The sequence below is a fragment of the Siphateles boraxobius genome, unplaced genomic scaffold (assembly GCF_051911475.1).
Source record: "Siphateles boraxobius isolate OS27281-9 unplaced genomic scaffold, OSU_SipBor_1 25, whole genome shotgun sequence".
Classification (NCBI taxonomy): domain Eukaryota; kingdom Metazoa; phylum Chordata; class Actinopteri; order Cypriniformes; family Leuciscidae; genus Siphateles; species Siphateles boraxobius.
This window is the reverse complement of record NW_027508866.1, coordinates 13,761,629-13,787,337: the sequence shown is the minus strand read 5'-3', so window position 1 is coordinate 13,787,337 and position 25,709 is coordinate 13,761,629. Positions and strand designations below refer to the sequence as shown.

General features: G+C 36.6%; 3 protein-coding genes and 1 long non-coding RNA gene across 21 annotated transcripts in view; 3 read left to right on the top strand and 1 right to left on the bottom strand.

The window, feature by feature from the left end:
• The window catches only part of cadm2a (cell adhesion molecule 2a), a 496,729-nt gene that overhangs the window by 167,568 nt on the left and 303,452 nt on the right, over nt 1-25,709 (bottom strand). Inside the window, exon 1 of one of the 8 annotated variants that reach the window (XM_077242795.1) lies at nt 19,033-19,136. The exons of the other annotated variants lie outside the window; for them this stretch is intronic. The gene's annotated coding sequence lies outside the window, so the exon portion shown is untranslated. Of the gene's footprint in view, nt 1-19,032; nt 19,137-25,709 lie in introns of those variants that run through there. 8 annotated transcript variants of the gene reach the window in all.
• Nucleotides 1-25,709, top strand: part of LOC143750007 (uncharacterized) — a 50,454-nt gene that overhangs the window by 639 nt on the left and 24,106 nt on the right. For 5 of the 11 annotated variants that reach the window (XM_077242779.1, XM_077242781.1, XM_077242778.1 and 2 more), the window contains exons 2-4: nt 3,432-3,893; nt 4,061-4,188; nt 24,838-24,944. In XM_077242779.1, the coding sequence (XP_077098894.1) occupies nt 3,432-3,893; nt 4,061-4,188; nt 24,838-24,944 (697 nt within the window). Of the gene's footprint in view, nt 1-3,095; nt 3,275-3,431; nt 3,894-4,047; nt 4,189-17,539; nt 17,719-21,420; nt 21,664-21,806; nt 21,954-24,837; nt 24,945-25,709 lie in introns of those variants that run through there. The other 6 variants (XM_077242776.1, XM_077242784.1, XM_077242785.1 and 3 more) reach the window with 6 other exon arrangements.
• On the top strand, nt 200-25,393 carry LOC143750017 (C-type lectin domain family 4 member M-like). Its single transcript, XM_077242804.1, has 4 exons — nt 200-330; nt 513-640; nt 840-946; nt 25,051-25,393. Exons 2-4 carry the CDS (start codon nt 548-550, stop codon nt 25,220-25,222), a joined length of 372 nt encoding a protein of 123 aa, XP_077098919.1. The 5' UTR covers nt 200-330; nt 513-547; the 3' UTR covers nt 25,223-25,393.
• On the top strand, nt 7,644-8,817 carry LOC143750019 (uncharacterized). Its single transcript, XR_013207100.1, has 4 exons — nt 7,644-7,869; nt 8,302-8,436; nt 8,504-8,610; nt 8,792-8,817. It is a non-coding gene; the product is annotated as an uncharacterized LOC143750019 (long non-coding RNA).

The window sequence follows — 25,709 nt, the reverse complement described above, 5'->3', positions numbered from 1 at the left end:
ACAGAAACCAGCTAATATCCAAGAATGAAAACCTGACCAATGACAGAAACCAGCTAATATCCAAGAATGAAAACCTGACCAATGACAGAAACCAGCTAAAATCCAAGAATGAAAACCTGACCAATGACAGAAACCAGCTAATATCCAAGAATGAAAACCTGACCAATGACAGAAACCAGCTAAAATCCAAGAATGAAAACCTGACCAATGACAGAAACCAGCTAATATCCAAGAATGAAAACCTGACCAATGAGAGAACCCAGCTAATATCTAAGAATGAAAACCTGACCAATGAGAGAAACCAGCTAAGAAATAATCTTCAGAGTTATGGTAACGTTTCTTTAATCTATGTTATTTTCTGTACAGCAGACATTTTAAAAACATGATGTAGTTGGGTTGTTCTCTCAGTAACATTCATGTTCATAATCTATGAGTTTACTATCTGTTATAAGTTACTGACAAGTGAGTGTTAAAGGGAATAAAAAGCTAATAGCTAAACTGGTTGTTCACAGATGGATGGACTTACTATAAATCCAGTTTTTACTACATGCCGAGTGAGAAGAAGAGCTGGACTGAGAGCAGAAGAGACTGTAGAGAGAGAGGAGCAGATCTGATCATCATAAACAACAGAGAGGAACAAGTGAGTGAGAGAAAGAATAAAGTGTGTGTGTGTGTGTGTGTGTGTGTGTGTGTGTGTGTGTGTGTGTGTGTGTGTGTGTGTGTGTGTGTGTGTGTGTGTGTGTGTGTGTGTGTGTGTGTCAGCTAAATAAGAGATGGTCAGATAAAAAGCGTTTATTGTCTGTTTATGATATAAATGTGCAACTGTTTCATCTGCTAAGGATTTTGTTGAGAACATGACTGGTTCTGCTATAGTCTGGATTGGTCTGACTGACAGTGATGTGGACGGCACATGGAAATGGGTTGATGGAAACACACTGACTTCTGGGTGAGAAAACACTGAACTGATTAATATCTAATAAATGATTCTTACAGTCAGTATCATATCACACAGAAAGCATCACTGAACATCTAATGCTGATCTGTATTTTTAGGTTCTGGGCGTCTGGAGAGCCTAATGGTCGTGATGAAGACTGTGCTTTAACTCGTTCACTAGGATGGGCTGATTTTCCATGTAATGATATGTATAGATGGATCTGTGAGAAACATTTTGAAATGACTCATTATTAATTAAATACATATATTTAAATACATATAATTAAATACATGTTAATAATATGTTAATTAAATATAAATGTTATCCATATATAGTGCATTAACATCTAAATAGTGCTGTTAAACATCAAGTGTTGTGTTTAGCAATTTTACCAGTTTTTAATTGAATGGCAATCGTTATTCTGTTAAAAAAAAAAATAATAATAATAAAAATGTTGATCAAGATTCAAGTTTGTATTTATTTATATAGCACATTTAAAAACAGCAAACGTGATTGACCAAAGTGCTGAACATAACACAAGATAAAAAGACAAACAACAGCCACACATTCAAGACAAACTCACAAAGAGTTAAAAGCTAAAGAAAAACATTGTATTTTGTACAAAGTATAGCTTAGTATTATTCGTTTATTAATGTGCATTTGTTATTGAAGACAAAGTGTGCAATTTATAGTATTTGGAATAAGCCAAAGGTATTACTGAGCATATACTTTTTACTCAAATATAATACATTTATGGTCGGCGCCGATAGCCTCATGGGTAAACATGTAGCGCCGTTGTGCTTCGGGCGACCCGAGTTCGAGTCCTTGCTCGTAGACTTTTCCCGATCACGTCCCCCCTCTCTCTATCCCACCTCACTTCCTGTCTAGCTACTGTCCTATCCCAATAAAAGGCAAAAACGCCCCAAATAAATCTTTAAGAAATAAAAATATATTTATATAAATACACTTATGGTACATTGCTTGTATGTTTTGAAGACACTCTTAATGAATTTGTAATGTATTTGTAACAAAAATGAAGTACACTTTAATATCACTAACACTTTGGTGTCCTTAATAGTGAACTGACCACCAAATTTATCTGCAGTGTGCTAGTGGCCTCAGAGTGAACGCTGCGACAGAAAATCTGAAAAACCTTCTGCTAAAATTCTGAAACATTAAAAAAACATGTTTATAGTCAACATTTCAAACTGGATGACCATGAACAGAATTTTAGGCCAAACAGAGGTGAAAAACTGAAAGAAACTGTCGTTCTGTCAGTTCCAGCCGAAGCAAAACGCCGTTGCATACAGTTAAGAAAGCTGTTGCTATGGTGTTCCTTTTTTTTTTTTACCATAATACTGCTTAAAGAGTAAACATGTTACAATACAGATTTCAGTGATAAACCCTTACAAAAAAAAAAAAATACAGAAGTATTATCAGTAGTTTTTACGAAGCCCTGGAGCTGTCAAATATTTTTGCTGACAAATGAAAGATTTTAAAGATTTATCAGTTTAGGTAACATGGAGAATGATAAACATTGTTACATATACAATCTAGACATTGTTATTTTATTGTTTAAAAGACACTTTGCTTTATTATGCTGTTCTGTAATAAACTAAATGTAATATTATAGCTTGAAAATAAATCCATTACTCTCACAACACAAACTTTTATGTACTCAAATATGACATGCATACCCAAAAAATGCATAATTAATAGTGTAATTATATACAGTAATATAAATATATAAATGTGTGTATTCATGAGATAAAACTTCCACAATGTTTAACATAACATACATTTCACATATTACTAGTTACTATTTCACCCCTACATTTTCCTATGCAAATTATGTTTCCATGGCTGACAGAAGGAAATTTTGGAGCCAGAGTACAATTTTCAATCTTCCAGAAACATCCGTTTTGGAAAGTTTGGCCATAATATTTTGAATGATCAAACAGTGGCAGGTTCCAGGTATAATCATTAAACTTATGTAAATACAAGCCCCTCTGACATTCTGTGGTGCACTTCCTGTACCTATACATACTTTCCCACATATATCAGGAATATAATAAGGTCCACCTCAGCTGCTAGTGTTAGTTTGTTATTATATTTATTTTTGTTAACTCAAATAAAATAAAAAAGGTTGTATTTTAGAACACGCTCACCTTCACTGGAACCTTCTGAAAGTAAATACAGGTATGACTCAGAAAACCGATAGAGGAGCAAGACAAATGAAGACCGATGATATCTATGAAAATGCTGATTCAATAAGACGTCAAATCACGAGAGACAAAGTACACTCAATTGCAACGAGACTCCAGCCACCTGAACTTACAGGTACAGAGTTTAATAATTAATACTTTTCCTCATTAAAAATAATAGCACAAATTTATTGATAAATATTTGAAGGCACAAACAGTAGGCTACTTTTTAAAGGCTTTTTAATACAATTAAATGCTAAAGAAGATATTTAAATCATATATTTTGTTTTCAGGAAGTGATTCTGTGAGGAACAAAAGCTCCAGAGCAGCTGCAGTGTGTTTGGTGTTGCTGTGTGTTCTTCTGCTGACTGCAGTCATAGTGCTGTGTGTTCACATCCATACAAAGAGCACAAACTACACAGAAGAGAGAGATCAGCTACTGACCAACAATACCAGACTCACAGAAGAGAGAGATCAGCTACTGACCAACAATACCAGACTCACAGAAGAGAGAGATCAGCTACTGACCAACAATACCAGACTCACAGAAGAGAGAGATCAGCTACTGACCAACATTACCAGACTCACAGAAGAGAGAGATCAGCTAATATTCAAGAACGGAAACCTGACCAATGAGATAAATCAGCTACTAACCAACATTACCAACCTCACAGAAGAGAGAGATGGGCTAAGAATAAAGAACAACAACGTGACCAATGAGAGAGACCAGCTAAGAAATGAACTTATCATTCTTGGTAAAGTTTCTTTAGTCCATGTAGTTGTTTGTTAGCAGACATAAACGATGATGTAGTTGGGTTGTGCTCTCAGTAACTTTCACTGAACACAATCCATGAGTTTACTATCTGTTATAAGTTACTGACAGGTGAGTGTTAAAGGCAACAGCTAAACTGGTTGTTCACAGGTGGATGGACTTACTATAAATCCAGTTTTTACTACATGCCGAGTGAGAAGAAGAACTGGACTGAGAGCAGAAGAGACTGTAGAGAGAGAGGAGCAGATCTGATCATCATAAACAACACAGAGGAACAAGTGAGTGTGTGTGTGTGTGTGTGTGTGTGTGTGTGTGTGTGTGTGTGTGTGTGTGTGTGTAACAACGGCTCAACAACGGAATCCAACGGTGTGGGCGAAGAAGGTATAGTGTGTAAATGTCTTTTCAGTGCTCTGGTGAAGTTCACTTAATTTTTAGAATTCAGTTTCACTTTTACTTTAGCTCCGCACTTAATCTGATTCCAATTTCTAATGGTTATTACATTAAGATTGTGTTTTTAATTAGGAACTAATCATAAATATTGATTATGCTTTAATTTAGATCTTTGATTATTCTGGGTATCCCATACTTTCAATTATCCGTTCTTTAGGGACCCGGTGTTGCTTAGGCTGTATGTCGGCCGAATTGTCAGCTCACGGACACAAACTCGTCAGTTCTGATCTTGGTCAGAGGATGCAGGGTGTCAGGACGTACCTTGATTGATCATAACAAAAAGTGTAATTTTCTATAGTCACAAAAACGACAACTTGCCAAATCCGTGATAGTCAGAAATCGGAAGGTCCCAGATGATGTGCTCCATGCTAGATTAATTGGTCATTCGGTTGGTCCATTGGTCCCAAACACAGATTTGAGGTAACCCCAGACTCCACTTTAATCAGTGGCGGCTGGTGAAAAATATCTTAGGTGGGGTTGTGCCATATTCAGTCAGTTTCAATAGTAACCATAGTCTTCCCCCTAATACCAGTGACTGCATTGAAATTGAACCATTGTATCAATCGCACTGAGACATTTAAAATGATACCAAACATGAAATGAAAAAAAAAAAATTATTTACAAGGTACATCATTTGTGATTTTATATATATATATATATATATATATATATATATATATATATGTTGCAGCCATCAAAACTTGTTCATATTTACAAAAAACAATTATGTTGGTAAGTGAAAACATTAGAAAACATTTATTTGTACTTTTGTCTGTTAATAAAAGGTTAAATAGAATGAACAAATCACAGATTCTTGATTTTATTGCATTTTACAAAATGTCCCAACTTTTTCTAATTTGGGGTTGTATATATATATATATATATATATATATATATATATATATATGCATACACATATACACACATTCTCAGTGAACTTTTAGTGACTTGAATCAGGGGGAAAGGAAGGGAGGAGGGGGATGGGTTGCACAGATAAGCAAGGAGATAAGTTTGGGCAATTTCTATTGTCTGTTTATGATATAAATGTGCAACTGTTTCATCTGCTAAGGATTTTGTTGAGAACATGACTGGTTCTGCTATAGTCTGGATTGGTCTGACTGACAGTGTTGTGGAGAACACATGGAAATGGGTGGATGGCACCAACATGACCTCTGGGTGAGAAAACACTGAACTGATTAATATCTAATAAATGATTCTCACAGTCAGTATCATATCACACAGAAAGCATCACTGAACATCTAATGCTGATCTTTATTTTCAGCTTCTGGTGGTCTGGAGAGCCTAATGGTCACACTCATGAAGACTGTGCTTTAACTATTTTATCAGGATGGGCTGACTATCCATGTAATGAGAAGTATAGATGGATCTGTGAGAAAACCTTTTAAAATGACTCAGTCAATATGACTTAAATTATAAATAGTTTTGTAGAAGTAAAGTCTTTGTGACAAAAATTTTAATTACTAAATCTCAAATAATTATTTATTACACAGAAAACATACCCTTTATTTTTGTTTAATTTAGTGCATAACATTTAAAATGTGATTCTGGGTCAAAGCAACTCACAACAATGGAGCACGTCATATTCACTAAGTTAGTAAAGTCTTAATGAAATTGTCGAGTTCACAATGTAGCCTAATAAGGCGACTTTTTGTTTAATGTAATAGTTTATTTAATTACATTTTATTTTACGATGTCTTCGAGTGAAATTATTAAAACTTATTAAATCATGCTTAGTTATGAGTTGATACAACTCCTAAATAAGACTGCAAATGTCACATTTATTGAGACTTAAATAATGTTGTACGGCACTTTTCTTTATTATGGAGTTCTGTAATAAACTAAATGTTATATTAACACTTTAAAATTAAACTACCATTATCACAACAAACTTTTATGTGCTAAAATATGAGATAAATACTCAAATTCATAATTAATTAGTGATGAATTTTATTAAAATGTGTAATTTAAACTTTGCTACAATGTGTAATTTGACAAGAATTTCAGGTATGATTAGTTACTATTTCACCCCTACATCTTAAGACAGAGTATTTAGATTTTTCTATAGTTACATATTAGTTTCACATGTCTAGTTTACTTTCCTTTGTTTCTACCACTGTTTAAAAAAGCCCTTTTCAGCTGTTCTTGTTCATTTCTCGTTTATGGATTGTGTCTGCGTTATTATCCTGCGTGTTCATTCACAATGTTTGGATTATTAATAAAGCATGTTTTGTTTTTGAATCTCCTTCGTCTTTGTGCCTGCTGACCACATCATAACACTTATTTAGCAACAATAAATAAATAAAATGGTGATAATGTCACATATCGTCATATTTTACATATGTAACATGCCTGTCCTTTTTGCTTTACATTTATAAAGGGAGCCAATCACCTCAAAAGCCTTTCACAACAGGAAACACTGGGACAACAACATCTAACCTATAGTGCATTTCACCCCACTTGTATATTTACATACACAAACATGTCTATCAAGAGATAATATTTCACAAGATGGATAATATTCACTGAGACTTTTTACAATAATAAAACACTAAAAACATGCTTGATTTGTATTGTCTTTTAATAAACGTATCAATGCAGCGTGCAACAGGAAGTAAGCCAGACCACTATGTCTGTAAGCTTCAGGAAGATGAAAAATGATGACCCACATTATTAGCAGTGTGAAGTGACATCACATTGTGCACATTGTGTTGAAAGCTTCAAGTGAATGCTGATGAAACCACTGAAAATTACAAAGGACGGAAATCCATGGACCCCAAATGAGATTGCATGAAGGTATGATGTGTCGTTTGTTTTCCATTAAAGCAATATGTAAAATCCGTAAAACAATATGCATTTTTCAAAATTGTGCAATTTATATAAGACTTTTGTCTTGTTTTAAGGATGTTTAGACATTTTTACTGGAAAATGCATTAATTTTTTTATTTTCAAAATCCATTTTCTCTAAACCAAAAATATAAATGCTCATTGGAAACTGAAGATGGCCAGAGAAGATAGTGATGAGATGACCGTGGTTATATTTGCTAGTACAGATACTATAGACCTACCACATGACCTTAGAACAAAGTTAGACGACTTAAACCATCCCGAAGAGGAACAGAGAAAACAAATACATAAGATTGGGTGCTTAAATGCGCATCTGAATCTATCATCTTACCATTATTATATACTTTTTTCCCCTTTATATCTCTGCTGTGGTATATGGAAAATAAATTTAATCATTATATTTTCAGGAAGTGATTCTGATGAGAAAAAAAGCTACAAGACCACCGTTGTGTGTATGGGGCTGTTCTGTGTTCTTCTTCTGGTGTCCGTCACAGTACTGTGTATAAAGTTCATAAAGGAAAACAACATGTTCCAATCTGAGAAAGAGGCAAACTACTGGCTAAGTCTGAGTAAAATCTTGACAGAAGAGAGAGAAGAGTTAAGGAAGGACTTGGTGAAACTCCAGGCCAGGCTTTATGAATACGGTAATCCTTTTGTAGAATTCCACAAACCTAAAATGTACACACACTAATGTTTTCTAAACAATTAAAAAAAAAGTTTTACACAAAGATTGTTAACTGAAAACAATGGCTGCGTCCAAAAGTTTAACCAGCTGACTTGTTGCCTTGCTGCCTATGCAGGAAATGACTTAGCAGGCGTTTGTGCATTAAATACCTCACAAAATAGATTGTGGACAGACTTCTGAGGCAGCGTAACGATTTAATGATCTACAACAAATATCCGGAGGAAGCATTTCTCAGCTTTCGGGCATAGCATGGGTATCCACGACTGTCGTATCGCCTAGTGCAACAAAAACAAAAATGACAGTCTGCTCCTTATTTAAGTAAATGCAAAATTATTTATTAACAATGAATTAGTCATTTCAGGTTTAAAGAGCTAATATCTAACATTAACAGATCAGTGCTTTGACAACCCTAAATGGATAACGCACAACTTCAGTTCCTACTACGTTTCCTCCGAGTGGAAGAACTGGGCCGACAGCAGACAAGACTGCTTGCAGAGAGATCATCATAAACCACAGAGAGGAACAAGTGAGTGAGAGATTGTGTTTGAATCTGAAAACGGTTTATGATCTAAATGGATAATATTTCATTTTAGGAATTTATCAGAACGGTTACCAGTGGAAATATTGTCTGGATTGGTCTGACTGACAGTGTTGAAGAGGGAGTCTGGAAGTGGGTTGATGGCACCACACTGAACTCTGGGTGAGCAGCTTGTTTATACTATTGTGTATGGAAAAGTGTAGATAATCTAAACCAAACATTTTCTCAAGCAATATTAAAAACAGTTTCTTGCGTTAACTTTTGCACCAACATTTAATAACTTGAGCCATATATATTATATGACACAAACACAGGCTGTTGTAATGTTAAACTGTTGTTGTAGGGTTTGGGAGCCTGGGGAGCCCAACAACAAAATAGATGAGGACTGTGCAGTATCACTCTTCGATTGGGCTGATTATCCATTTATTTGTGAGATTTGTGAGAAAGATTTAGAGGTTTAATGGAGCTGTCAAACCATCAAATCTGTACATTCAAAGCAATGCAGTAACCAAAGTGATTTGTTGCACTGTGCAAAACAATGAGACTTTGTCTTTGCTCATTTCAATACAATTCATAGAAAAAGGAGATGATATTAAAACAATCGAAAAATCAAATGTTGCACTCATTTGTCAATGATATCTCGTGTGTAATATTTCTTTATTTCTACTTGTAAAGGTGAAACTCAAAAAATTAGAATATCGTGCAACAGTTCATGTATTTCAGTAATTCAAATTAATATTAGTGAAACTAATATATTTAGTATATATAACTATGTACATATGCATGATTATACCTTTCAGAGGGACGAAATTTCTGCATTTAAATTCCCTTTCTTTTATTTCATGTAATATTAAAATTTGAGTTTTGAATTTGGGCTTTTCATAAGCTGTAATCCATAATCATCAAAATTATAACTTTTGCATGATATTCTAATTTTTCAAGTTTCACCTGTATATTATAGTGTATAATATTTTGATAACACTATATAACTTTATTTAGCAACACTTTCAGTTCTGACGAATATTAGTTCCCTACTATTTGGATCAGTGTTAAAATATTCCAACCACTTCAACATACAGGTACTGTCACATGCAGACTGAATACTGCAGCTGCACCCTTGACATACAAAATAAAGGTTCCAGACGGGTGATTTCTCATTGATGCTACATAAGAACCATATTTGGTTCCCAAAAAAAGCCTTTCAGGCAACAGTTCTTAAAATAACCTTTTTTTTCTTAGTGTGAAGAATGTTTTAATTCTAAAGAACCTTCGTCAGCTAAACAACCCTTTGTTTAATGGAAAAGTTCCATAGATGTTAAAGGTTCTTCAAAGAACCATCAATGCCAATAAAGAACTTTTATTTTTAAGAGTCTACCTCGACATTCTATGATAAACTCTGACACAACTGGCACCTTCTAAAATTAGAGTGTCAAAAGCAGAAGAGTTCAGAGCAGATCGATCGACGGTCTGTTTGGTGGCCCGGAGGGCGAGATCTGTAGTGCGGCGCAACTAACTGTGGCAGACAAAAAGCACCTTGGAGAAACTCAACAGCAGTGCAAAATATGAAAAGACAATGCAGAAAAGCAGAGCGCATGTGGCGGAAGACAAAACTTGTAGTCCATTATAACATCTACAAAGACAGCATCCATGCTTTCAATAAGGAACTAAGCAAAGCTAGACAGACTTTCTTCTTGAATATTATAAACAGCAATATAAACAACACACGCACTCTTTTTGCTACTGTAGAGAGACTGACAAACCCCCCAAGCCAGATTCCCAGTGAAATACTCTCAGTGAGAGTACTACTTTTTTCTTCTCTGAGAAAATCAATAATATCAGAAAGGTGATCAGCTCATCCTTGAGTTGTGCTGGGATCAGACAGATCAGACAACAGCACGAGAAAGTAGTCACTATGTCTGATTTCGAAGAAATTGATGGCAAAATTTTGGAAGAAACCGTACAGCACCTAAAAACATCAACCAGCGCCCTTGACACACTTCCCACATCTTTTTTCAAAAATGTGTTACACAGCTTAGAAGCAGATCTCCTAGAAGTGGTAAATGCCTCACTTCTCTCTGGGAGTTTTCCGACCTCCCTGAAAACTGCTGTTGTCAAGCCCCTCCTGAAAAAGAGCAATAGACCGATCTCAAATCTTCCTTTCATAGGCAAGATCATTGAAAAAGTTGTGTTCAATCAGCTGAACAAATTCTGAAGCTCGAATGGATACTTTGACCATTTTCAATCTCGTTTCCGACCGCACCACAGTACAGAGACAGCGCTCATAAAAATAATAAATGATATTCACTTAAATACTGATACAGGGCAATTATCAGTGCTGGTACTACTCGACCTCAGTGCTGCATTTGACACTGTCGATCACAAAATACTTCTTGACAGGCTGGAAAACTGGGTCGGGCTTTCTGGGATAGTCCTAAAATGGTTCAGGTCATACTTAGGAGGCAGAGGTTATTATGTGAGTATAGGAGACCATAAGTCTGAGTGGACATCCATGACATGCGGAGTCCCGCAAGGCTCAATTCTTGCGCCACTCCTATTCAACCTGTACATGCTCCCAATGAGCCAAATAATGAGAAAGAACCAAATCGCTTACCACAGCTATGCAGACGACACACAGCTCTACTTATCCCTATTGCCTAACGATTACAGCCACATTGACTCCCTTTGCCAATGCATTGATGAAGTAAACAATTGGATGTGCCAAAACTTTCTTCAGTTAAACAAAGACAAAACTGAAGTCATTGCGTTTGGAAACAAAGATGAAGTTCTCAAGGTGAACGCATACCTTCAGTCTAGGGGTCGAACAACTAAAAATCAAGTCAGGAATCTTGGTGTGACTCTAGAGTCAGATCTTAGTTTCAGTAGTCATGTCAAAGCAATAACTAAATCAGCATACTATCGCCTGAAAAATATTGCAAGAGTTAGATGCTTTGTTTCCAGTCAAGACTTAGAAAAACTTATGCATGCTTTCATCACCAGTAGGGTGGATTATTGTAATGGACTTCTCACTGGCCTTCCCAAAAAGACCATAAGACAGTTGCAGCTCATACAGAACGCTGCTGCTAGGATTCTGAGCAGAACCAGAAAATATGAACACATCACACCAGTCCTCAGGTCTTTACACTGGCTGCCAGTTACATTTAGGATTGATTTTAAAGTATTATTACTGGTATATAAATCATTCAATGGCCTAGGACCTCAATACATTGCAGATATGCTCAGTGAATATAAACCCAACAGATCACTCAGATCATTAGGATCACATCGGCTAGAAATACCAAGGGTTCACTCTAAGCATGGCGAGTCTGCTTTTAGCTACTATGCCAGCCGCAGCTGGAACCAGCTTCCAGAAGAGATCAGATGTGCTTCTACAGTAGTCACATTCAAATCCAGACTCAAAACACATCTGTTTAACTGTGCATTTACTGAATGAGCACTGTGCCACTGTTCGTCCGACTGTTTGCAATGTATTTTATTTTATGTTTTAATTATTCTGATTTCATTTGATTATTTCTGTATTTTATCTTTTATTCTAAACTGTTTTGATTATTCTGATTTCTTTTGATTATTTTAATTTCTTCTATGTAAAGCACTTTGAATTACCATTGTGTATGAAATGTGCTATATAAATAAACTTGCCTTGCCTTGCCTAACCCATCGCACCTGTGGTTAGACCCTGACCCTGGTCCAAATCCCTCAGCAGATCAGCCTGGTACACCTGCAACACAGCCATCATGTGCAGCGCAGCACCAGCCTGACCCACTGCCGCGTATGCCCTGCCATTTAGACATGAGGGGGTTTTCAGAGGTCTAGATGGCAAGGCCGGAGCTATCAGTGTCAATGTCTCCCCCATTGAAGATAGCTCGCAAATGTCTCTTCAATGGGGGGCATCCACACATACCCGTGCTCTCGCATTCCCTCCACATTGGCATAGCTGGAATGATGGAACCGGTGAATGCGAGAGGAGTACAGATTCTTTCACACCTCAGCGTGGAGGTCGGGAAGGAATGGAAGGCTCACGGGAGCCGGTGGATTGTGGCCAGCGAGAAAGCGATCGTCAAGTCTTCCACGAGCGGCTTCCACTCTGGCGCGCTGCCATGGCAACTTAAGCCTAGCGGTGGCACGCTACACCTCCACCAACTCAGCATACGCGGGGCAGGGGGGCTGGGCGGGTTCAGCCATTTCAGCATCTTCACTCCAGCAGCCTCCTCCTGCTCATCCTGGTTCAAGCCAGCAGAGGCCACTGGACCAGAGGACCTGGTATGATGAGGCATCCTCGCCCACAAGTCACCCTCGTCAGCCGGCGAGCGCGAGAGATTTACACCTCTTTCAAACTCGTTGGTGAGTACAAAACATGCAGAGATCGTGAATGTCTGCAGGTGAAAGATATCTCTTACACGGGTCGGCACATTTCCTGAAACACTTGTCGCTTGCCATGATAAAATATCTCACTTAACAGTACCAGCAAAACAGTCTCTGAAGACGAAAAGAGGATGACATGTTCTCTAGGCTATAATTGCTATAATAATTTAGCCGCTGGGCTCTTTACCAGGTTTCGCGTGTTCCACTACAACTCTTAGCTGCTCGCAGAGGCGCCTGCCTATTTATCGGCCTAATTTGCAGCACAATCGGCCGATGCCAATTATTTCAACAATATGCCTGATCAATCGGTCGACATCTACACTGCACTATAGGGGGCGACACAGTCATTAAATGTGTTTAATAAATAAAATAAAAAACATGGATTCATTCAGAAACGAAACACCAGTACTGTGTGTTTCTCTGAGAAGCAGAAAGGCTCATTCAGCTTTGACTTCGTTTGGAACTATTACATTGGTGGAGCAAAAATAGACGAAAGTAACTGCCAATACTGTGTCTAAAATGTAAGTTCCTCAATATTAACTTCTTGTTTTTTCAGCTGTTGTACATGTACATTCCAGAAATCAATATTTTATATTATAATATATTCAATTTACAACCTGTCACTCACTCAAGATCAATTTCCAATCAATTCCCGATGGACAAAATCAAGTCCCAGCCTACACTTTTACTTTTTCAAGAAGCTGCTTTACATGGTTTTAGATCACAATTGGGAAGAAAAGACTATCGCAACATATGTTTCATGATGACTTTAAGGATCTGATGCAACGGTTTAGTTTTCACACAAGTTTGTTTTCCACTAGTGTTCAAAAGAAGACGAGTGCTGACTACTTAAACACAGGAACAAAATCATTTAATGTTTGACGGTTAAAGAGCAGACATGTTTGATGGTATTATGATGATGTGATCAAGACTGAGTCTGAGGGAATGAAGATACAGTAGAGTGAGTGGAGATGATGGTGGAAATGAGAGTGCCGATTGTGTGAGATATCATGACTTCAGGACTGAGACAAACACATACCAACCACTTTAGTATACAGGTAATTACATTCATTTCTCTGATAAAAAAAAATATATAAAAAAACATCACAGTTTGCACATTCAGCCAACTTTTCTATGGTGTTCAGGGGTTTAAGTGATTTAGTGCTTCTTTGTGTTCTTCTAAAGTTACAGACATTAACTAACCATTTGTGTATGTTTTTTGAATAATCATTACCCTGAGTCGCCCTCCTCATGAATGAAAAAAGCATTTAAAAAAATTGTTTACTTAAGTTAGGATGGTCATAATTTAACCCTTGTGAATCCTTATGTTCATCTTTGTCTTTTTTAGCTTTGTTTGTTTGATCACTTTGCCTGTGTTAATGCTAACTGCATAAAATTTGTCAAATGTGAATATTTTTTATTGGAATTTTACAATTTCTATAATCTATAGTCTATTTTGCACTAGGTACACAAAATAGTTCCTCTCAGCAACTTCTGGACATAAATGTCCACATTGAAACCCATAAAAACTATTTTTAATCCCAGGGCCATTTAACTATAAAAAGGATGCAACCTTTGTAAAGAGGCTTTCATTCTTACAGAAAGGCTTAAAAATATTTTTTTTTAACTATTTTTTACCAGATTGTGCCATTTTTTTCAGGTTTGGCCTATAAAGCAAATACTCACTTTATTTCTGTTTTCTACTTCGGAATATTATAGAGCCCATTGGATATATTATGCAGCAATAATTGTGAGGGTGTGTTTGTATGGATGTCAGTGTGGTTTGTATGCGTGTAATAAAATAAAAAGTGTGTGTGTGGGTGTGTAATATTTGAGAAAGAAAAACTCAACTGCAAATCTAAAATCCAACCACTGTGAGCATCAGTGGAGTTTTGCTGGCATCCAATCGGGAAAAACTAGTACTGCCTCCAAACAAAATCTTACAAAGTAAACCGAGAATTTTTTTTTGAGGTATCAAATTTGGAACACAACTTGTTTAGATTTATGGCTTTGAATTTCTATCAGTTTTAGAGTTCAACATGTTTCATAAAACTTAAACATATGACTTTTTTAAATGTTTTACTTTTCACAATGTTTTTACTTCAACAATAATCTGCCAAGGGCCTTCTTTAAAATGAGACCAAACGTAAAGGGATAGTTCAACCCAAAAAAAATAATTTTGTCATTGACTCACCCTCAAGCCTATATGAGTTTTTTTTTCCTTCTGTTGAACACAAAAAAATATATATTTTAAAGACTATCCATAACAAAACAGTTGACGGCACTCATTGACTTCTATAGTATTTTTTTTGTTCGTGCTATAGAAGTCAATGGCTACCAACATTCTTTAAAATATCGTCTTTTTTGTTCAACAGAACAAAGAAACTCATACAGATTTCTTACAACTTTAGGGTGATTAAATGACAAAATGTTTGTTTTTTGGGTGACTTATCCATTTAAGTCTGTGCTCCTAAGCTTTAAATTTTGATGACAGTTTTTTGACATTTTTGTCCACGATGGACCTATCTTTAACTTGTTTAATTGATGCACAAGGGTTAATGATTGTCATCTAAAGCAGGGGTGTCCATTCCTGCTCCTTGGGAGCTGAGTAAAGCTCCAGGCCAGTGATATTTTAGTATCACTGATATCATATTATTGTTTTTATTAATATTTTATATTTTAAGTGTTTTATTTAATATTTTCCAATTTAATTTTGGTTAAAGTTTCGACTCTCATAATAGTTTCTGATCACAGGCGATCCTTACAGCCTACAACTGCAAATTAACCAATGTGATGTTTTGGAATTAGCGGATTTGGTGTGCGCGCACACACACACACACACACACACACACACACACACACACACACACACGCACGGACGCACGCACACACGAAGCACGCACGCACGCACGCACACACAATGACCTCTGGGTGAAATAAAAAATACTGAATTTAACTGATTATTCAAAACTGAGTTCTTATATATGAACGTTTGTTGTTTGTTGTATGTTGTTTCAGAAATTTAGAGCAGAGGTTGTGTTAGACTTTTTGATTTGTCTGTCTTTGTAAGTCCATCAAAGCGCATCTACGTGACACACAATGTAATGACGGCAAATGACGCCTCTCGCTGTTCAAACAAACAGGGCAGGGCAAGATCATCATTACGTTGTGGATCTAGTTCAAGTGTTACTCTTTTGGTGTAAATCGATCCGTACGTCCATCTGCCGGAAGCTAGTTATTTTAGTCGATAAAGTTTTAAATATGGATATTTTTCTTACACGAACGCATCGTTTAACTTCACTTCAGAAGGCCTTTATTAACGCTCCCAGATCCGTGTCGAGAATGGAAGAATAGAATAGATGCGCTTTACTGGACTTCCAAAGTCAAACAGCCATTCACTCCCATTATAAAGCTTGGAAGAGCCAGAACATTGTGTTTGTCTGAAAGAAGAATGTCATATACCAAACCAATCTCATGAAAGTGCGTATCTATACCACGAATGTTATTTCTCGTGCCATTTATATGCCAAAAATGGTTTTAGCGTGCATATGCTACGCAGTGAAAACCCCTTGGTTAGGACTAGGGGTGGGGAGTGCATGCGTATTACACGCCATAAAGTGCGTATCATATGCACACAAAAACTATTTTTGGTGCATAAATGGCACAAGAAATAACATTCGTTGTATACTGCAGATACACACTTTCATGAGATCGGGCTGCATATACACCTAGGATGACTTCTGGGTGAGTAAATCATGGGCTAATTTTCATTTTAGGGTGAACTATCCCTTTAATTTGATAGTCAGCAAGACCGCACTCACCACCAAGTGGACAGGGGAGAGATTTACAGTTAAAAGTTACAATACATCACCCTCAGTGTAATCTGTCCAAATTACGGACATTTTTTGATTTTTCCGTCACTGCTAAAAAAATAAAAATATGTCAATGACAGAAATTTTCCAGTTAAAGCGGCCTCTGCTATAGAGCCAAAGAGTGCTGGGGAATGAAGGGTTATTTCTATGTTATAACGACTTCTTCTTCTTCCTAAATGTAACTTATAACGAATTCTTCAGTGTTTCTATCAATTCTATACACAAATTGATATAAGGTTTATTAAATGATATATAAGACATATTAAATGTACACCCACAAGCACACCCACCGACGCACACAACAGTGAGGTGGCTTTCGTTATAATTTTACAGATTTCTTTTCAGATGGTTCTAAACTTAGTCACCATGAAGTTAAAATTTTAATTTTTTTAATGGAATATTGCAGTATTTATTATTATTTTATTTCACACACAAATGCATATGTCCTCATAATCTTTAATCAAAATAACTTCCCCTCCCTTTTGCAGTGACATCTGTTTTTGTCTGATGACATGTTTACTGGCGCGAGGGCGGGACAAACTGTCACTCACATGACATCACAGCAATAGCAAACCACAACCATCCAATCAATTCCAGATGGGCAAATCATCAAGTCTACATTTTTTCTTGCTTGAGAAGCCGTTTCACTTGGATATACATCGCAATAAAGAAGAAAAGAGTATCGCATTGTCAATTGATGTCACAGTGTCACACGTCTTTTCACACATTGACCACAAATTTGTTTGTCACTAGCTTTTAAAAGAGTGCTGGCTAATTCATCTACACAGGAACAAGAAACAAAATTGTTTAGTTTGTAGTTTTAGTTTTTAGTCAAAGTTTGACAGTTAAAGAGAAGAAATGTCTGATAATATTTATGATGATTTGAGCGGGACTGAGTCTGAGGGAATGAAGACAGATAGAATGGAGATGACGGTAGTAATCTATGAGAGTGCAGATTGTGTGAGAGATCATGACTTCAGGACAGAGACAAACACACACCAACCGCCTCAGCGTACAGGTGAGTAAATTCATTTTTCTTCCAATAAAAACAGTTTGCATGTTCAGCCATTTAACATCATATCTCTGGTGCTCAGGAAGAGATTGTGTGAAGTTGCCATTTTCTTCTGATTTCTCTGAAATGGTTGTAAGTTAAAATTAGACAACTAACCATTTGTCAATGTTTTTTGGATAATCACTAAACCTTCTCATAAATGAAAAAGGAGCTAATATGTTTACTCTATAAATCTGATATCTGAAATCATTTTATTAACTGAACACTGACAACCTTAAACAGAGAAGTACAGCATCGGTCCATTATTTCCCCTTTATCAATGTAGCAAACCTCAGATGTGGTCAGGTGTATCAGAGTCTGCTCAAATCAGAAAAAGAACTACAGAGAAACATCCAGCATTAGTGTGGTGTTATCATAGCTGTTTCATGGTGGACCTGAGGCCTTCAAAGAAATGTTCATGTATTTTGTATTAGTGGAGAAACTGTAAAACCACAGACCATACAAAGTTTCAGTCTCAACTTTACTGGCATAGTGCTTTTAGTTACAATCATCAGCTTCTGTGGTACACACAAAGACAATGTTTTGAAGATTTCAAAACGTGGGAACTTGAGAATTCAATCTTGAAAAAGGACACAAAAGCACCATTAAAGATACAAAATATTACCACATAACTCTGGTGTTTATTCCAGGTCTTTAGTAATCCTACAATAGCTTTGACGATAGAATAGAACAAACTGAAATGTAAGTTCTCATTCATTGATAATGTTCTCCTGTAAGCTGTTAAATGCTGCAACTGAATCAGTTACTATTTTTATATATATATATATATATATATATATATATATAAAATGCACATACATTCTCAGAAAAAAGGTACAAAAGCTGTCAAGGGACAGTACCCTTTAAAAGGCTTCTAATATGTACCATTTAGGTACTAATACGTACACTTTTGGTACCAATATGTACCTTTGAGGGACCAATATACACTCTTTAGGTACAAATGTGTATCTTTTGAAAAGGTACAGCCACAGTGAAAGGTTTTGTACCTTTTTTTTTCTGAGAGTGTAGGGCCTGAATTTTGTTTTGGAAAATCCCTTTAGACGATTCACATGGGAGGGATTTTTTAATTTCAGAGGGGAGTTGGGGGACTTTTTTAAAATTATTTCTCTCACCTAAATGTTTGATCACTCATTGCATTTTTACAATGGGGTAATTTTGTTGTACAGAGTTTACACAACACAAGTTTGATTTCAATCTTTGAATTAAATTGAAGAAAAGTAGCAAATAAATACAATAGAATAAAGATACAAATAATCTTACACTTGATTGAAGCAGAAGCAGGATCTAAGTGCAGTGTAGTTTAATAAGCAAACTCAAACCTTCACAAATACAGAGATCAGGAACAAGGCTCAGGACAGAACAACCAAACAATAACTGACCCAGATCAAGACTGAACACAGGGTTTAAATACATAGGGGAACAGATGAAGAAACAAGACACAGCTGACAAGACTAACAAGACACACCTGAACTGAACTAACAATGAAGTAGAAACCATAGAAACAAGCAGGCAGGGGGCAGAGGAAGACGAAACTGAGACTAATTAACAGATTAACTAAATGAAGACAAGAAGAGAACTCAAAACAGACTGACAGTGTCACAAATAAAGTGAAATAAAGAAAAAGGTTTGTTTAGGTCTAACACTAGTATTCAGAAATACTACAGATACTGAATAAACAAATCGAATGTAAAATAACACTGGATAGTCTTTTAGTCCTGTATACATTACATACATAGGTGATTAATACTGTTTCCTTACATCTTTATCTCTATGTTTTGTTGTTTTATCAACATTAATGACAGACACATATTAGGAGACACTGCTGTCACTTTAAGAGCTGGTGTCACTTTGTTTAGAGCATGTATCCAGTATATTGTTTTCATTTTGTTGAAGTGTGTTTTCTAGGGGTGTGACGAGATCTCGTGAGACAAAAATGTCGCGATATCACCACCGCCACATTCACCACTATTGTAATTGTAAACTATTTTAAAAGTGAAAGTAAAACACAAGCTCCCTGATGCGCACAAATTAGACTGTATACAATAGCCTGTCTCCCAATATCAAACCTATCTCTGGACTGTGTAGTTGTGACTCTGGTCTCTGTCTTATTTATACTGTTTTTATTTCTGTTTAATTTGTGGAAAATTCTATTAGGAGATTTTCAATTAGAAGTTCTGGAAGCTCATAATTCATGTCTAGTAAGGTCTGAAGAGACTCATGTGAAATCATCCAGGATAAAAGCCAGTCAGTTGAGTTTGCGGCGATACCTTTTTGCTTGTATATTTTTGTCTTTCAATGGATTTGATAATTTGTACTCTTAAAGTAGAACTGAAATAACATTCATTACAAGACTATTAGTTAAAACATTTCAAAATGAACATGCAGACTATATTTCAAGTCACGAAATTTGTCATTGAGGATTTCTATAAAATATTGTGCAAAAATCTCGTCTCGTCTTGTCTTTCGTGCTGTGCATTGGGAGACGTAAATAATCGTGTTAAAAATAGCCACAATTCTTAGAGAATAATCAGAATAATGAAAATGACAAAAAATGAGTGAAAAGGTTTGCTCGTGTCATGTAAACATCTTACTGCGATTAAGTTGCTATTATTGGAAATAATCACATTATTGGTGCACATTTACATTTATTCATTTAGCTGACACTTTTATCCAAAGCGACTTACAATTGCTATATTTCAGAGGTCGCACGCCTCTGGAGCAACTAGGGGTTAAGTGTCTTGCTCAGGGACACATTGGTGTCTCACAGTGGATTCAAACCCGGGTCTCTCACACCAAAGGCATGTGTCTTATCCACTGCGCCATCACCAATTATGCATTTTTGAAATCAGTTCCATGGCCTAAATCAACTGAATCACTGAAAATACATCTGTTCCTCACACAAAACTATATGACGAAAGACTTTACGACTGCCTTTATGGCACTTTATTTTATTTTTATTTGTTATAATTTCAATAAAACTTCAATTTTCTACCAAATTTGAGGTGTATTACTGATTGTACATACTCATCGAAAGTGTCATTCTGTATCACCCTCATTTTGTAAATGAAGTTCAAAACCTTCCTAACTTCATAGATCATTGCACCTCACGTGACTTTACACAGTGACCTCAGATCAGTTCTGTTCTCAGTGGCATGTGAATGACATTTAAAAGAAGCCTCGCAACCAATAATTCAGTTACATTTTCGGATCAATTTAAGTTGAATTAGGATTTTTTCACTCATGTAAACTGTGCTAATTTGAACCTAACTGCTACCTCTAACCACACTACCACAATAGTGCCCTTTGCTGCTGTGCAAATTAATATTAACAGACAGGATATCATATGCTCTTGTACTGTGACGTTGCCACACATTGTCCTCATGTTGTACTAAAATTAGAGTCTCGAAAGCAGAGGACTACATAGTATAAATGCACAGATACAGTTGTTGTCATTTACGTCCATGGCTAAGCAAGCAAACATGTCTCAAATGCCTGTTTATGGCAATATAAACACTGATGGACCATGGCGTATGGACAGACACACAGAGAGAAACCAAACACCTCCACAGACAGGTACAAATACAAACACAGTTTCTGAAGTTTCTGTAGAAATTAAGAAATATTTATCTTCATGTCTGCCATTTTCAGGAAGTGATTCTGTGAGGAACAGAAGCTCCAGAGCAGCTGCAGTGTGTTTGGTGTTGCTGTGTGTTCTTCTGCTGACTGCAGTCATAGTGCTGTGTGTTCACATCCATACAAAGAGCACAAACTACACAGAAGAGAGAGATCAGCTACTGACCAACAATACCAGACTCACAGAAGAGAGAGATCAGCTACTGACCAACAATACCAGACTCACAGAAGAGAGGGATCAGCTGCTAAAGATTCTATGTATTTATTTGCTATACATCTATAATTTTTTAAAGCATGATAGATTTGGGTTGTGCTCTCAGTAACTTTCAGGTTCCATAATATACGAGTTTACTATCTGCTATAAGTTACTGACAGGTGAGTGTTAAAGGCAACAGCTAAACTGGTTGTTCACAGGTGGATGGACTTACTATAAATCCAGTTTTTACTACATGCCGAGTGAGAAGAAGAGCTGGACTGAAAGCAGAAGAGACTGTAGAGAGAGAGGAGCAGATCTGATCATCATAAACAACAAAGAAGAACAAGTGAGTGTAAGAAAGAATAATGTGTGTGTTTTTATAGTAAAAGTGCAGCTGTTTTAATTTGGGCTTCTATGTTTCATGGCAGGCAAAACTAAAACTATTGCTTTTAAACTATTGTTTTTACTGTGGAAATACTCTTGTTCCATGCAGTTATAGGGTAAGTGGTGCTTGTTAACGTCTTGTTCTATTCCGTTACAGGTACAATACAAATGCATAAACACAATCTGATATCACTTACTCTGAAACCTTTATTTGAATAACTTTTTTACAGATTTAAAACATTAATTTAAAACTTTTTTTCTTTTTTTTTTTTTAAATCAACATTTCATTTCAAATGCTGAAGTCCTGATAGAAAGTAGCTGGTTTTGTCCCCCTTTAAATTTTTTGCTAGCTTGGCTCCTCTTGTTCCTTTTCTTTTTCTTTCTTTCCACTGATTAAAGGTGCAGTCTGTAAGAATGACAACTAGTGGTGGAAATAGTTTCTGCAGTCCAATTCAAAATATCTGAGATTGTTATTCTCCCGCCTCCTGCTCCTCAGACTGGACGGTGCTCACACGGGTTGCCAGTTTAAGCACACACAACATGAACGAGCGCAATGGACAATGAAAAATGGCAATTGGCGTGCAGTATCACAGACCAGAAAAAACAACAACAAAAAAAAAACATTCCAGCCTGGAAACGCACATTTCAAAGTAAAATACTTGGCTGTAAACGTGTTTTTCAGAGAAACGAGCATGTGAACTTGTACGTGCAAACATTATGGTATTTTTATGCTTTAGTAGAGTGAAAAAGTTACATACAGTACCTTTAATCTTAAAAGGAATCCCATATCTCTTGCTATTCTGTATTATGTATTAGAGCTTAGATTCTCTGCCCGAGCCCGAGCCCGGCCAATATTTCCCCCCACTATGCTCGGGTCGGGTCGGGTCGGGTCGGGTCGGGCCCTTGATCAAGCACGTCACGTGTCACGCGCAGCGTCTCCTCCACTCGCACACTGTGCTGTATTGTGTAGCTTAAGTGCAACATGGAGCTTGAAGAAGTAAAGAAAAAAATTAAAACAGGAGAATTAACTTTGAGCAAGTATGAAGGAAAGTCGGAGGTATGGAAATACTTTAAACTCGTGGGCACTGACAACATATGTGTTGGCTTTGTTGAGTCCAAGTGCGGCGCGCTGCTAGAGAGTCTGTAAGTGTTGTAGCCATTAAATAAGCGCATTTAGTTTCATATTTATTAAAATATTATAATGTTATTTTTTTCCATCTATGTTGATTATGAAAGTGAACTGAGTAGATAGGAGGATGCGCAATATCAGGAGACATGGAGTGGTTCAGGCATGATTTTGACCACTTCATTATGTTTTGTTTTGTAGAAAGCCTTTCTTTAAAGTGAATTTCGTTTTGTATAAATTGTATCTTAATTTGAATAAATTTTTCATCAACCAATTGCCTGAAGAAGAAGAAGCATTAATAAGAAGCAAATATAGCAGACAATATTCATGACATGGAGGCGCCGGCGCCGGCGAGCCGTGTTCACCATAGCACGTGATCTGGAGCATCTCATCATAAAATTAAATCAATTCTTGGCACGCTTTTCACCGAATTTACTAATTGTTCAACTTAATAAAATTAAAACTATCATTGTGATAATTAAAATAATTGAATATTAAATATTAAGTGGCCAATTTTTGCACATTTATTAATAGTATATATATATAAAATTGCGCAGCTCCACACTGTCAATGGTCTAGCACCCATTCAGCACCTGCGTTAAAAAATGATCTGCCCCTGGTTATAACGGCCCACGTATTAAAAATAGTCGGGTTTAAATCGGGCTCGGGCTCATAATTACAGTTAATGTGTCGGGCCGGGCCGGGCTCGGACACAACGTGCACGGACTCGGGTCAGGTCGGGCTTGATTTTTTGGGCCCGATCTAAGCTCTATTATGTATTAAACCCAGAAATGTTCTCATCAGTTAATCATCTTTCACCCTCATGCCATCCAAGATGGATACAGCTTGCTTTTTAGAAACATGTTTTAGAAAGGTTTTTAGAAACATTTTTAACAAATTAGAAAAATAATCTCTGGGAAATTCCGAACTCTAGCATTTGATATGAAATGTTGTATTCTCAGTGGAAATATAATGCAAGCTTATGGGTTCCTGAAAGTCACACTTTTCCAAACAGCTTACACACCAATACAGACGGTATTCCATACGACCCCGATGAATTAGAGGTCTGCAAGACTGTATGAAATTTTGTTATATGGATAATATTATAAACATTATACATTGCCTATGCAATACACGATGACGCGAGTACGACACCTGAGCAATACATTAGCATACAGGTGACAGTTGACCATGCAGAGCATCAGGGAGAAGTTGAAGATGAGTAACTAAAAGTTCCTAATGCTTTGGGAAAAAAGCTGCATTTTGGAAGAGTTTTGATTTGATTACCACAACAAACAATGAGCCTTAAATCTTCAACAGTGGATTTTATTCTTTTTGTAGTTTAGGGCGGCACAAGTTTGCATTAATTTACACTGAACCAAAAAAGTATCAGAGTCGCCTTTGATACTAGGAGCTGATGTGGGTCTGATGTGGGTGCTTTTATGTGCCATTGTGTCTTTACACAGAATTTTGAGCAGACAAAGAGCCGCTTTAGAGCAGCCTTAACTCGTCTGTGTAAAGATGCCTTTACAATATAAAACATGTGTTAATGGTTGTTACCCTTTCATTCCCTAAACTTTATATTGATCCCTTAAATACATATACATTCTTTATAGGTACACTGTAATTAGAGAAAGGTATGCTTTAAAACTGTTTTACTTTCGTAGTACTTTGCGGGCTGTAATCTAAAGCGTTACAGAAATGTGCAACTGTTTCATCTGCTCAGGATTTTGTTAAGAACATGACTGGTTCTGCTATAGTCTGGATTGGTCTGACTGACAGTGATGTGGACGGCACATGGAAATGGGTTGATGAAAGCACACTGACCTCTGGGTGAGAAAACACTGAACTGATTAATATCTAATAAATGATTCTCACAGTCAGTATCATATCACACAGAAAGCATCACTGAACCTCTAATGCTGATCTGTAATTTCAGGTTCTGGGCGTCTGGAGAGCCTAATGGAGGTAGAAGAGAGAACTGTGTCGTGACTGTGGCTGTGCCTACAAAGCCAGAGTGGGGTAATAGAGTAGGGTGGCTTGATGTTGAATGTACTAAAGCTTTTCAATGGATCTGTGAGAAGAGTATTTCACACCTCACACTGCCATAGAGACATCACACACCTGTTTTTATGCAAGTTTAAGAGAACAAAACTTTTGTAATAATTGATTATCTAAAGCAGTGTTTCTCAACCTTTTTTCTGGAGGATGCTCTCAACTGCACATTTTTGCTAGACACCCAATTCATGTCCTGGAGTTTCTTGTAAAGAGCTGATCAGGGGCGTCATGCAAGCCAAAATTCTGGGGGGGGCACAATCTGAGACATTGCAATTTTTTCTGACGGGTGATATGGATCATGTTAAGAGGAGTCAGGGGGTTTCTCCCCCCTGAACATTTTTTAATTCTGGCTGCTAAACATACCATTTCAATGCAGTTTGGGAGGGACAGAAATACCTTAACGGAGCTCGCAGCAACCCTCCTCTATCTGAGGACTAAGTTAAAGTTTCCATTTTGTAAGTTTTAGTAAAAGACAGGTTGATGAAAGTAAGCTCAAATTCAAAAGCTTTTGAAGTCTACTTCATTAAAGCATGTTTACAC

Excerpts from the sequence above, each read along its gene's own strand:
- LOC143750017 (XM_077242804.1), top strand. The coding sequence starts at position 548 with ATGCCGAGTGAGAAGAAGAGCTGGACTGAGAGCAGAAGAGACTGTAGA. Across the intron at positions 641-839 it reads TAAACAACAGAGAGGAACAA|GATTTTGTTGAGAACATGAC; the intron begins GTGAGTGAGAGA and ends TCATCTGCTAAG. Across the intron at positions 947-25,050 it reads GGAAACACACTGACTTCTGG|GTTCTGGGCGTCTGGAGAGC; the intron begins GTGAGAAAACAC and ends CTGTAATTTCAG.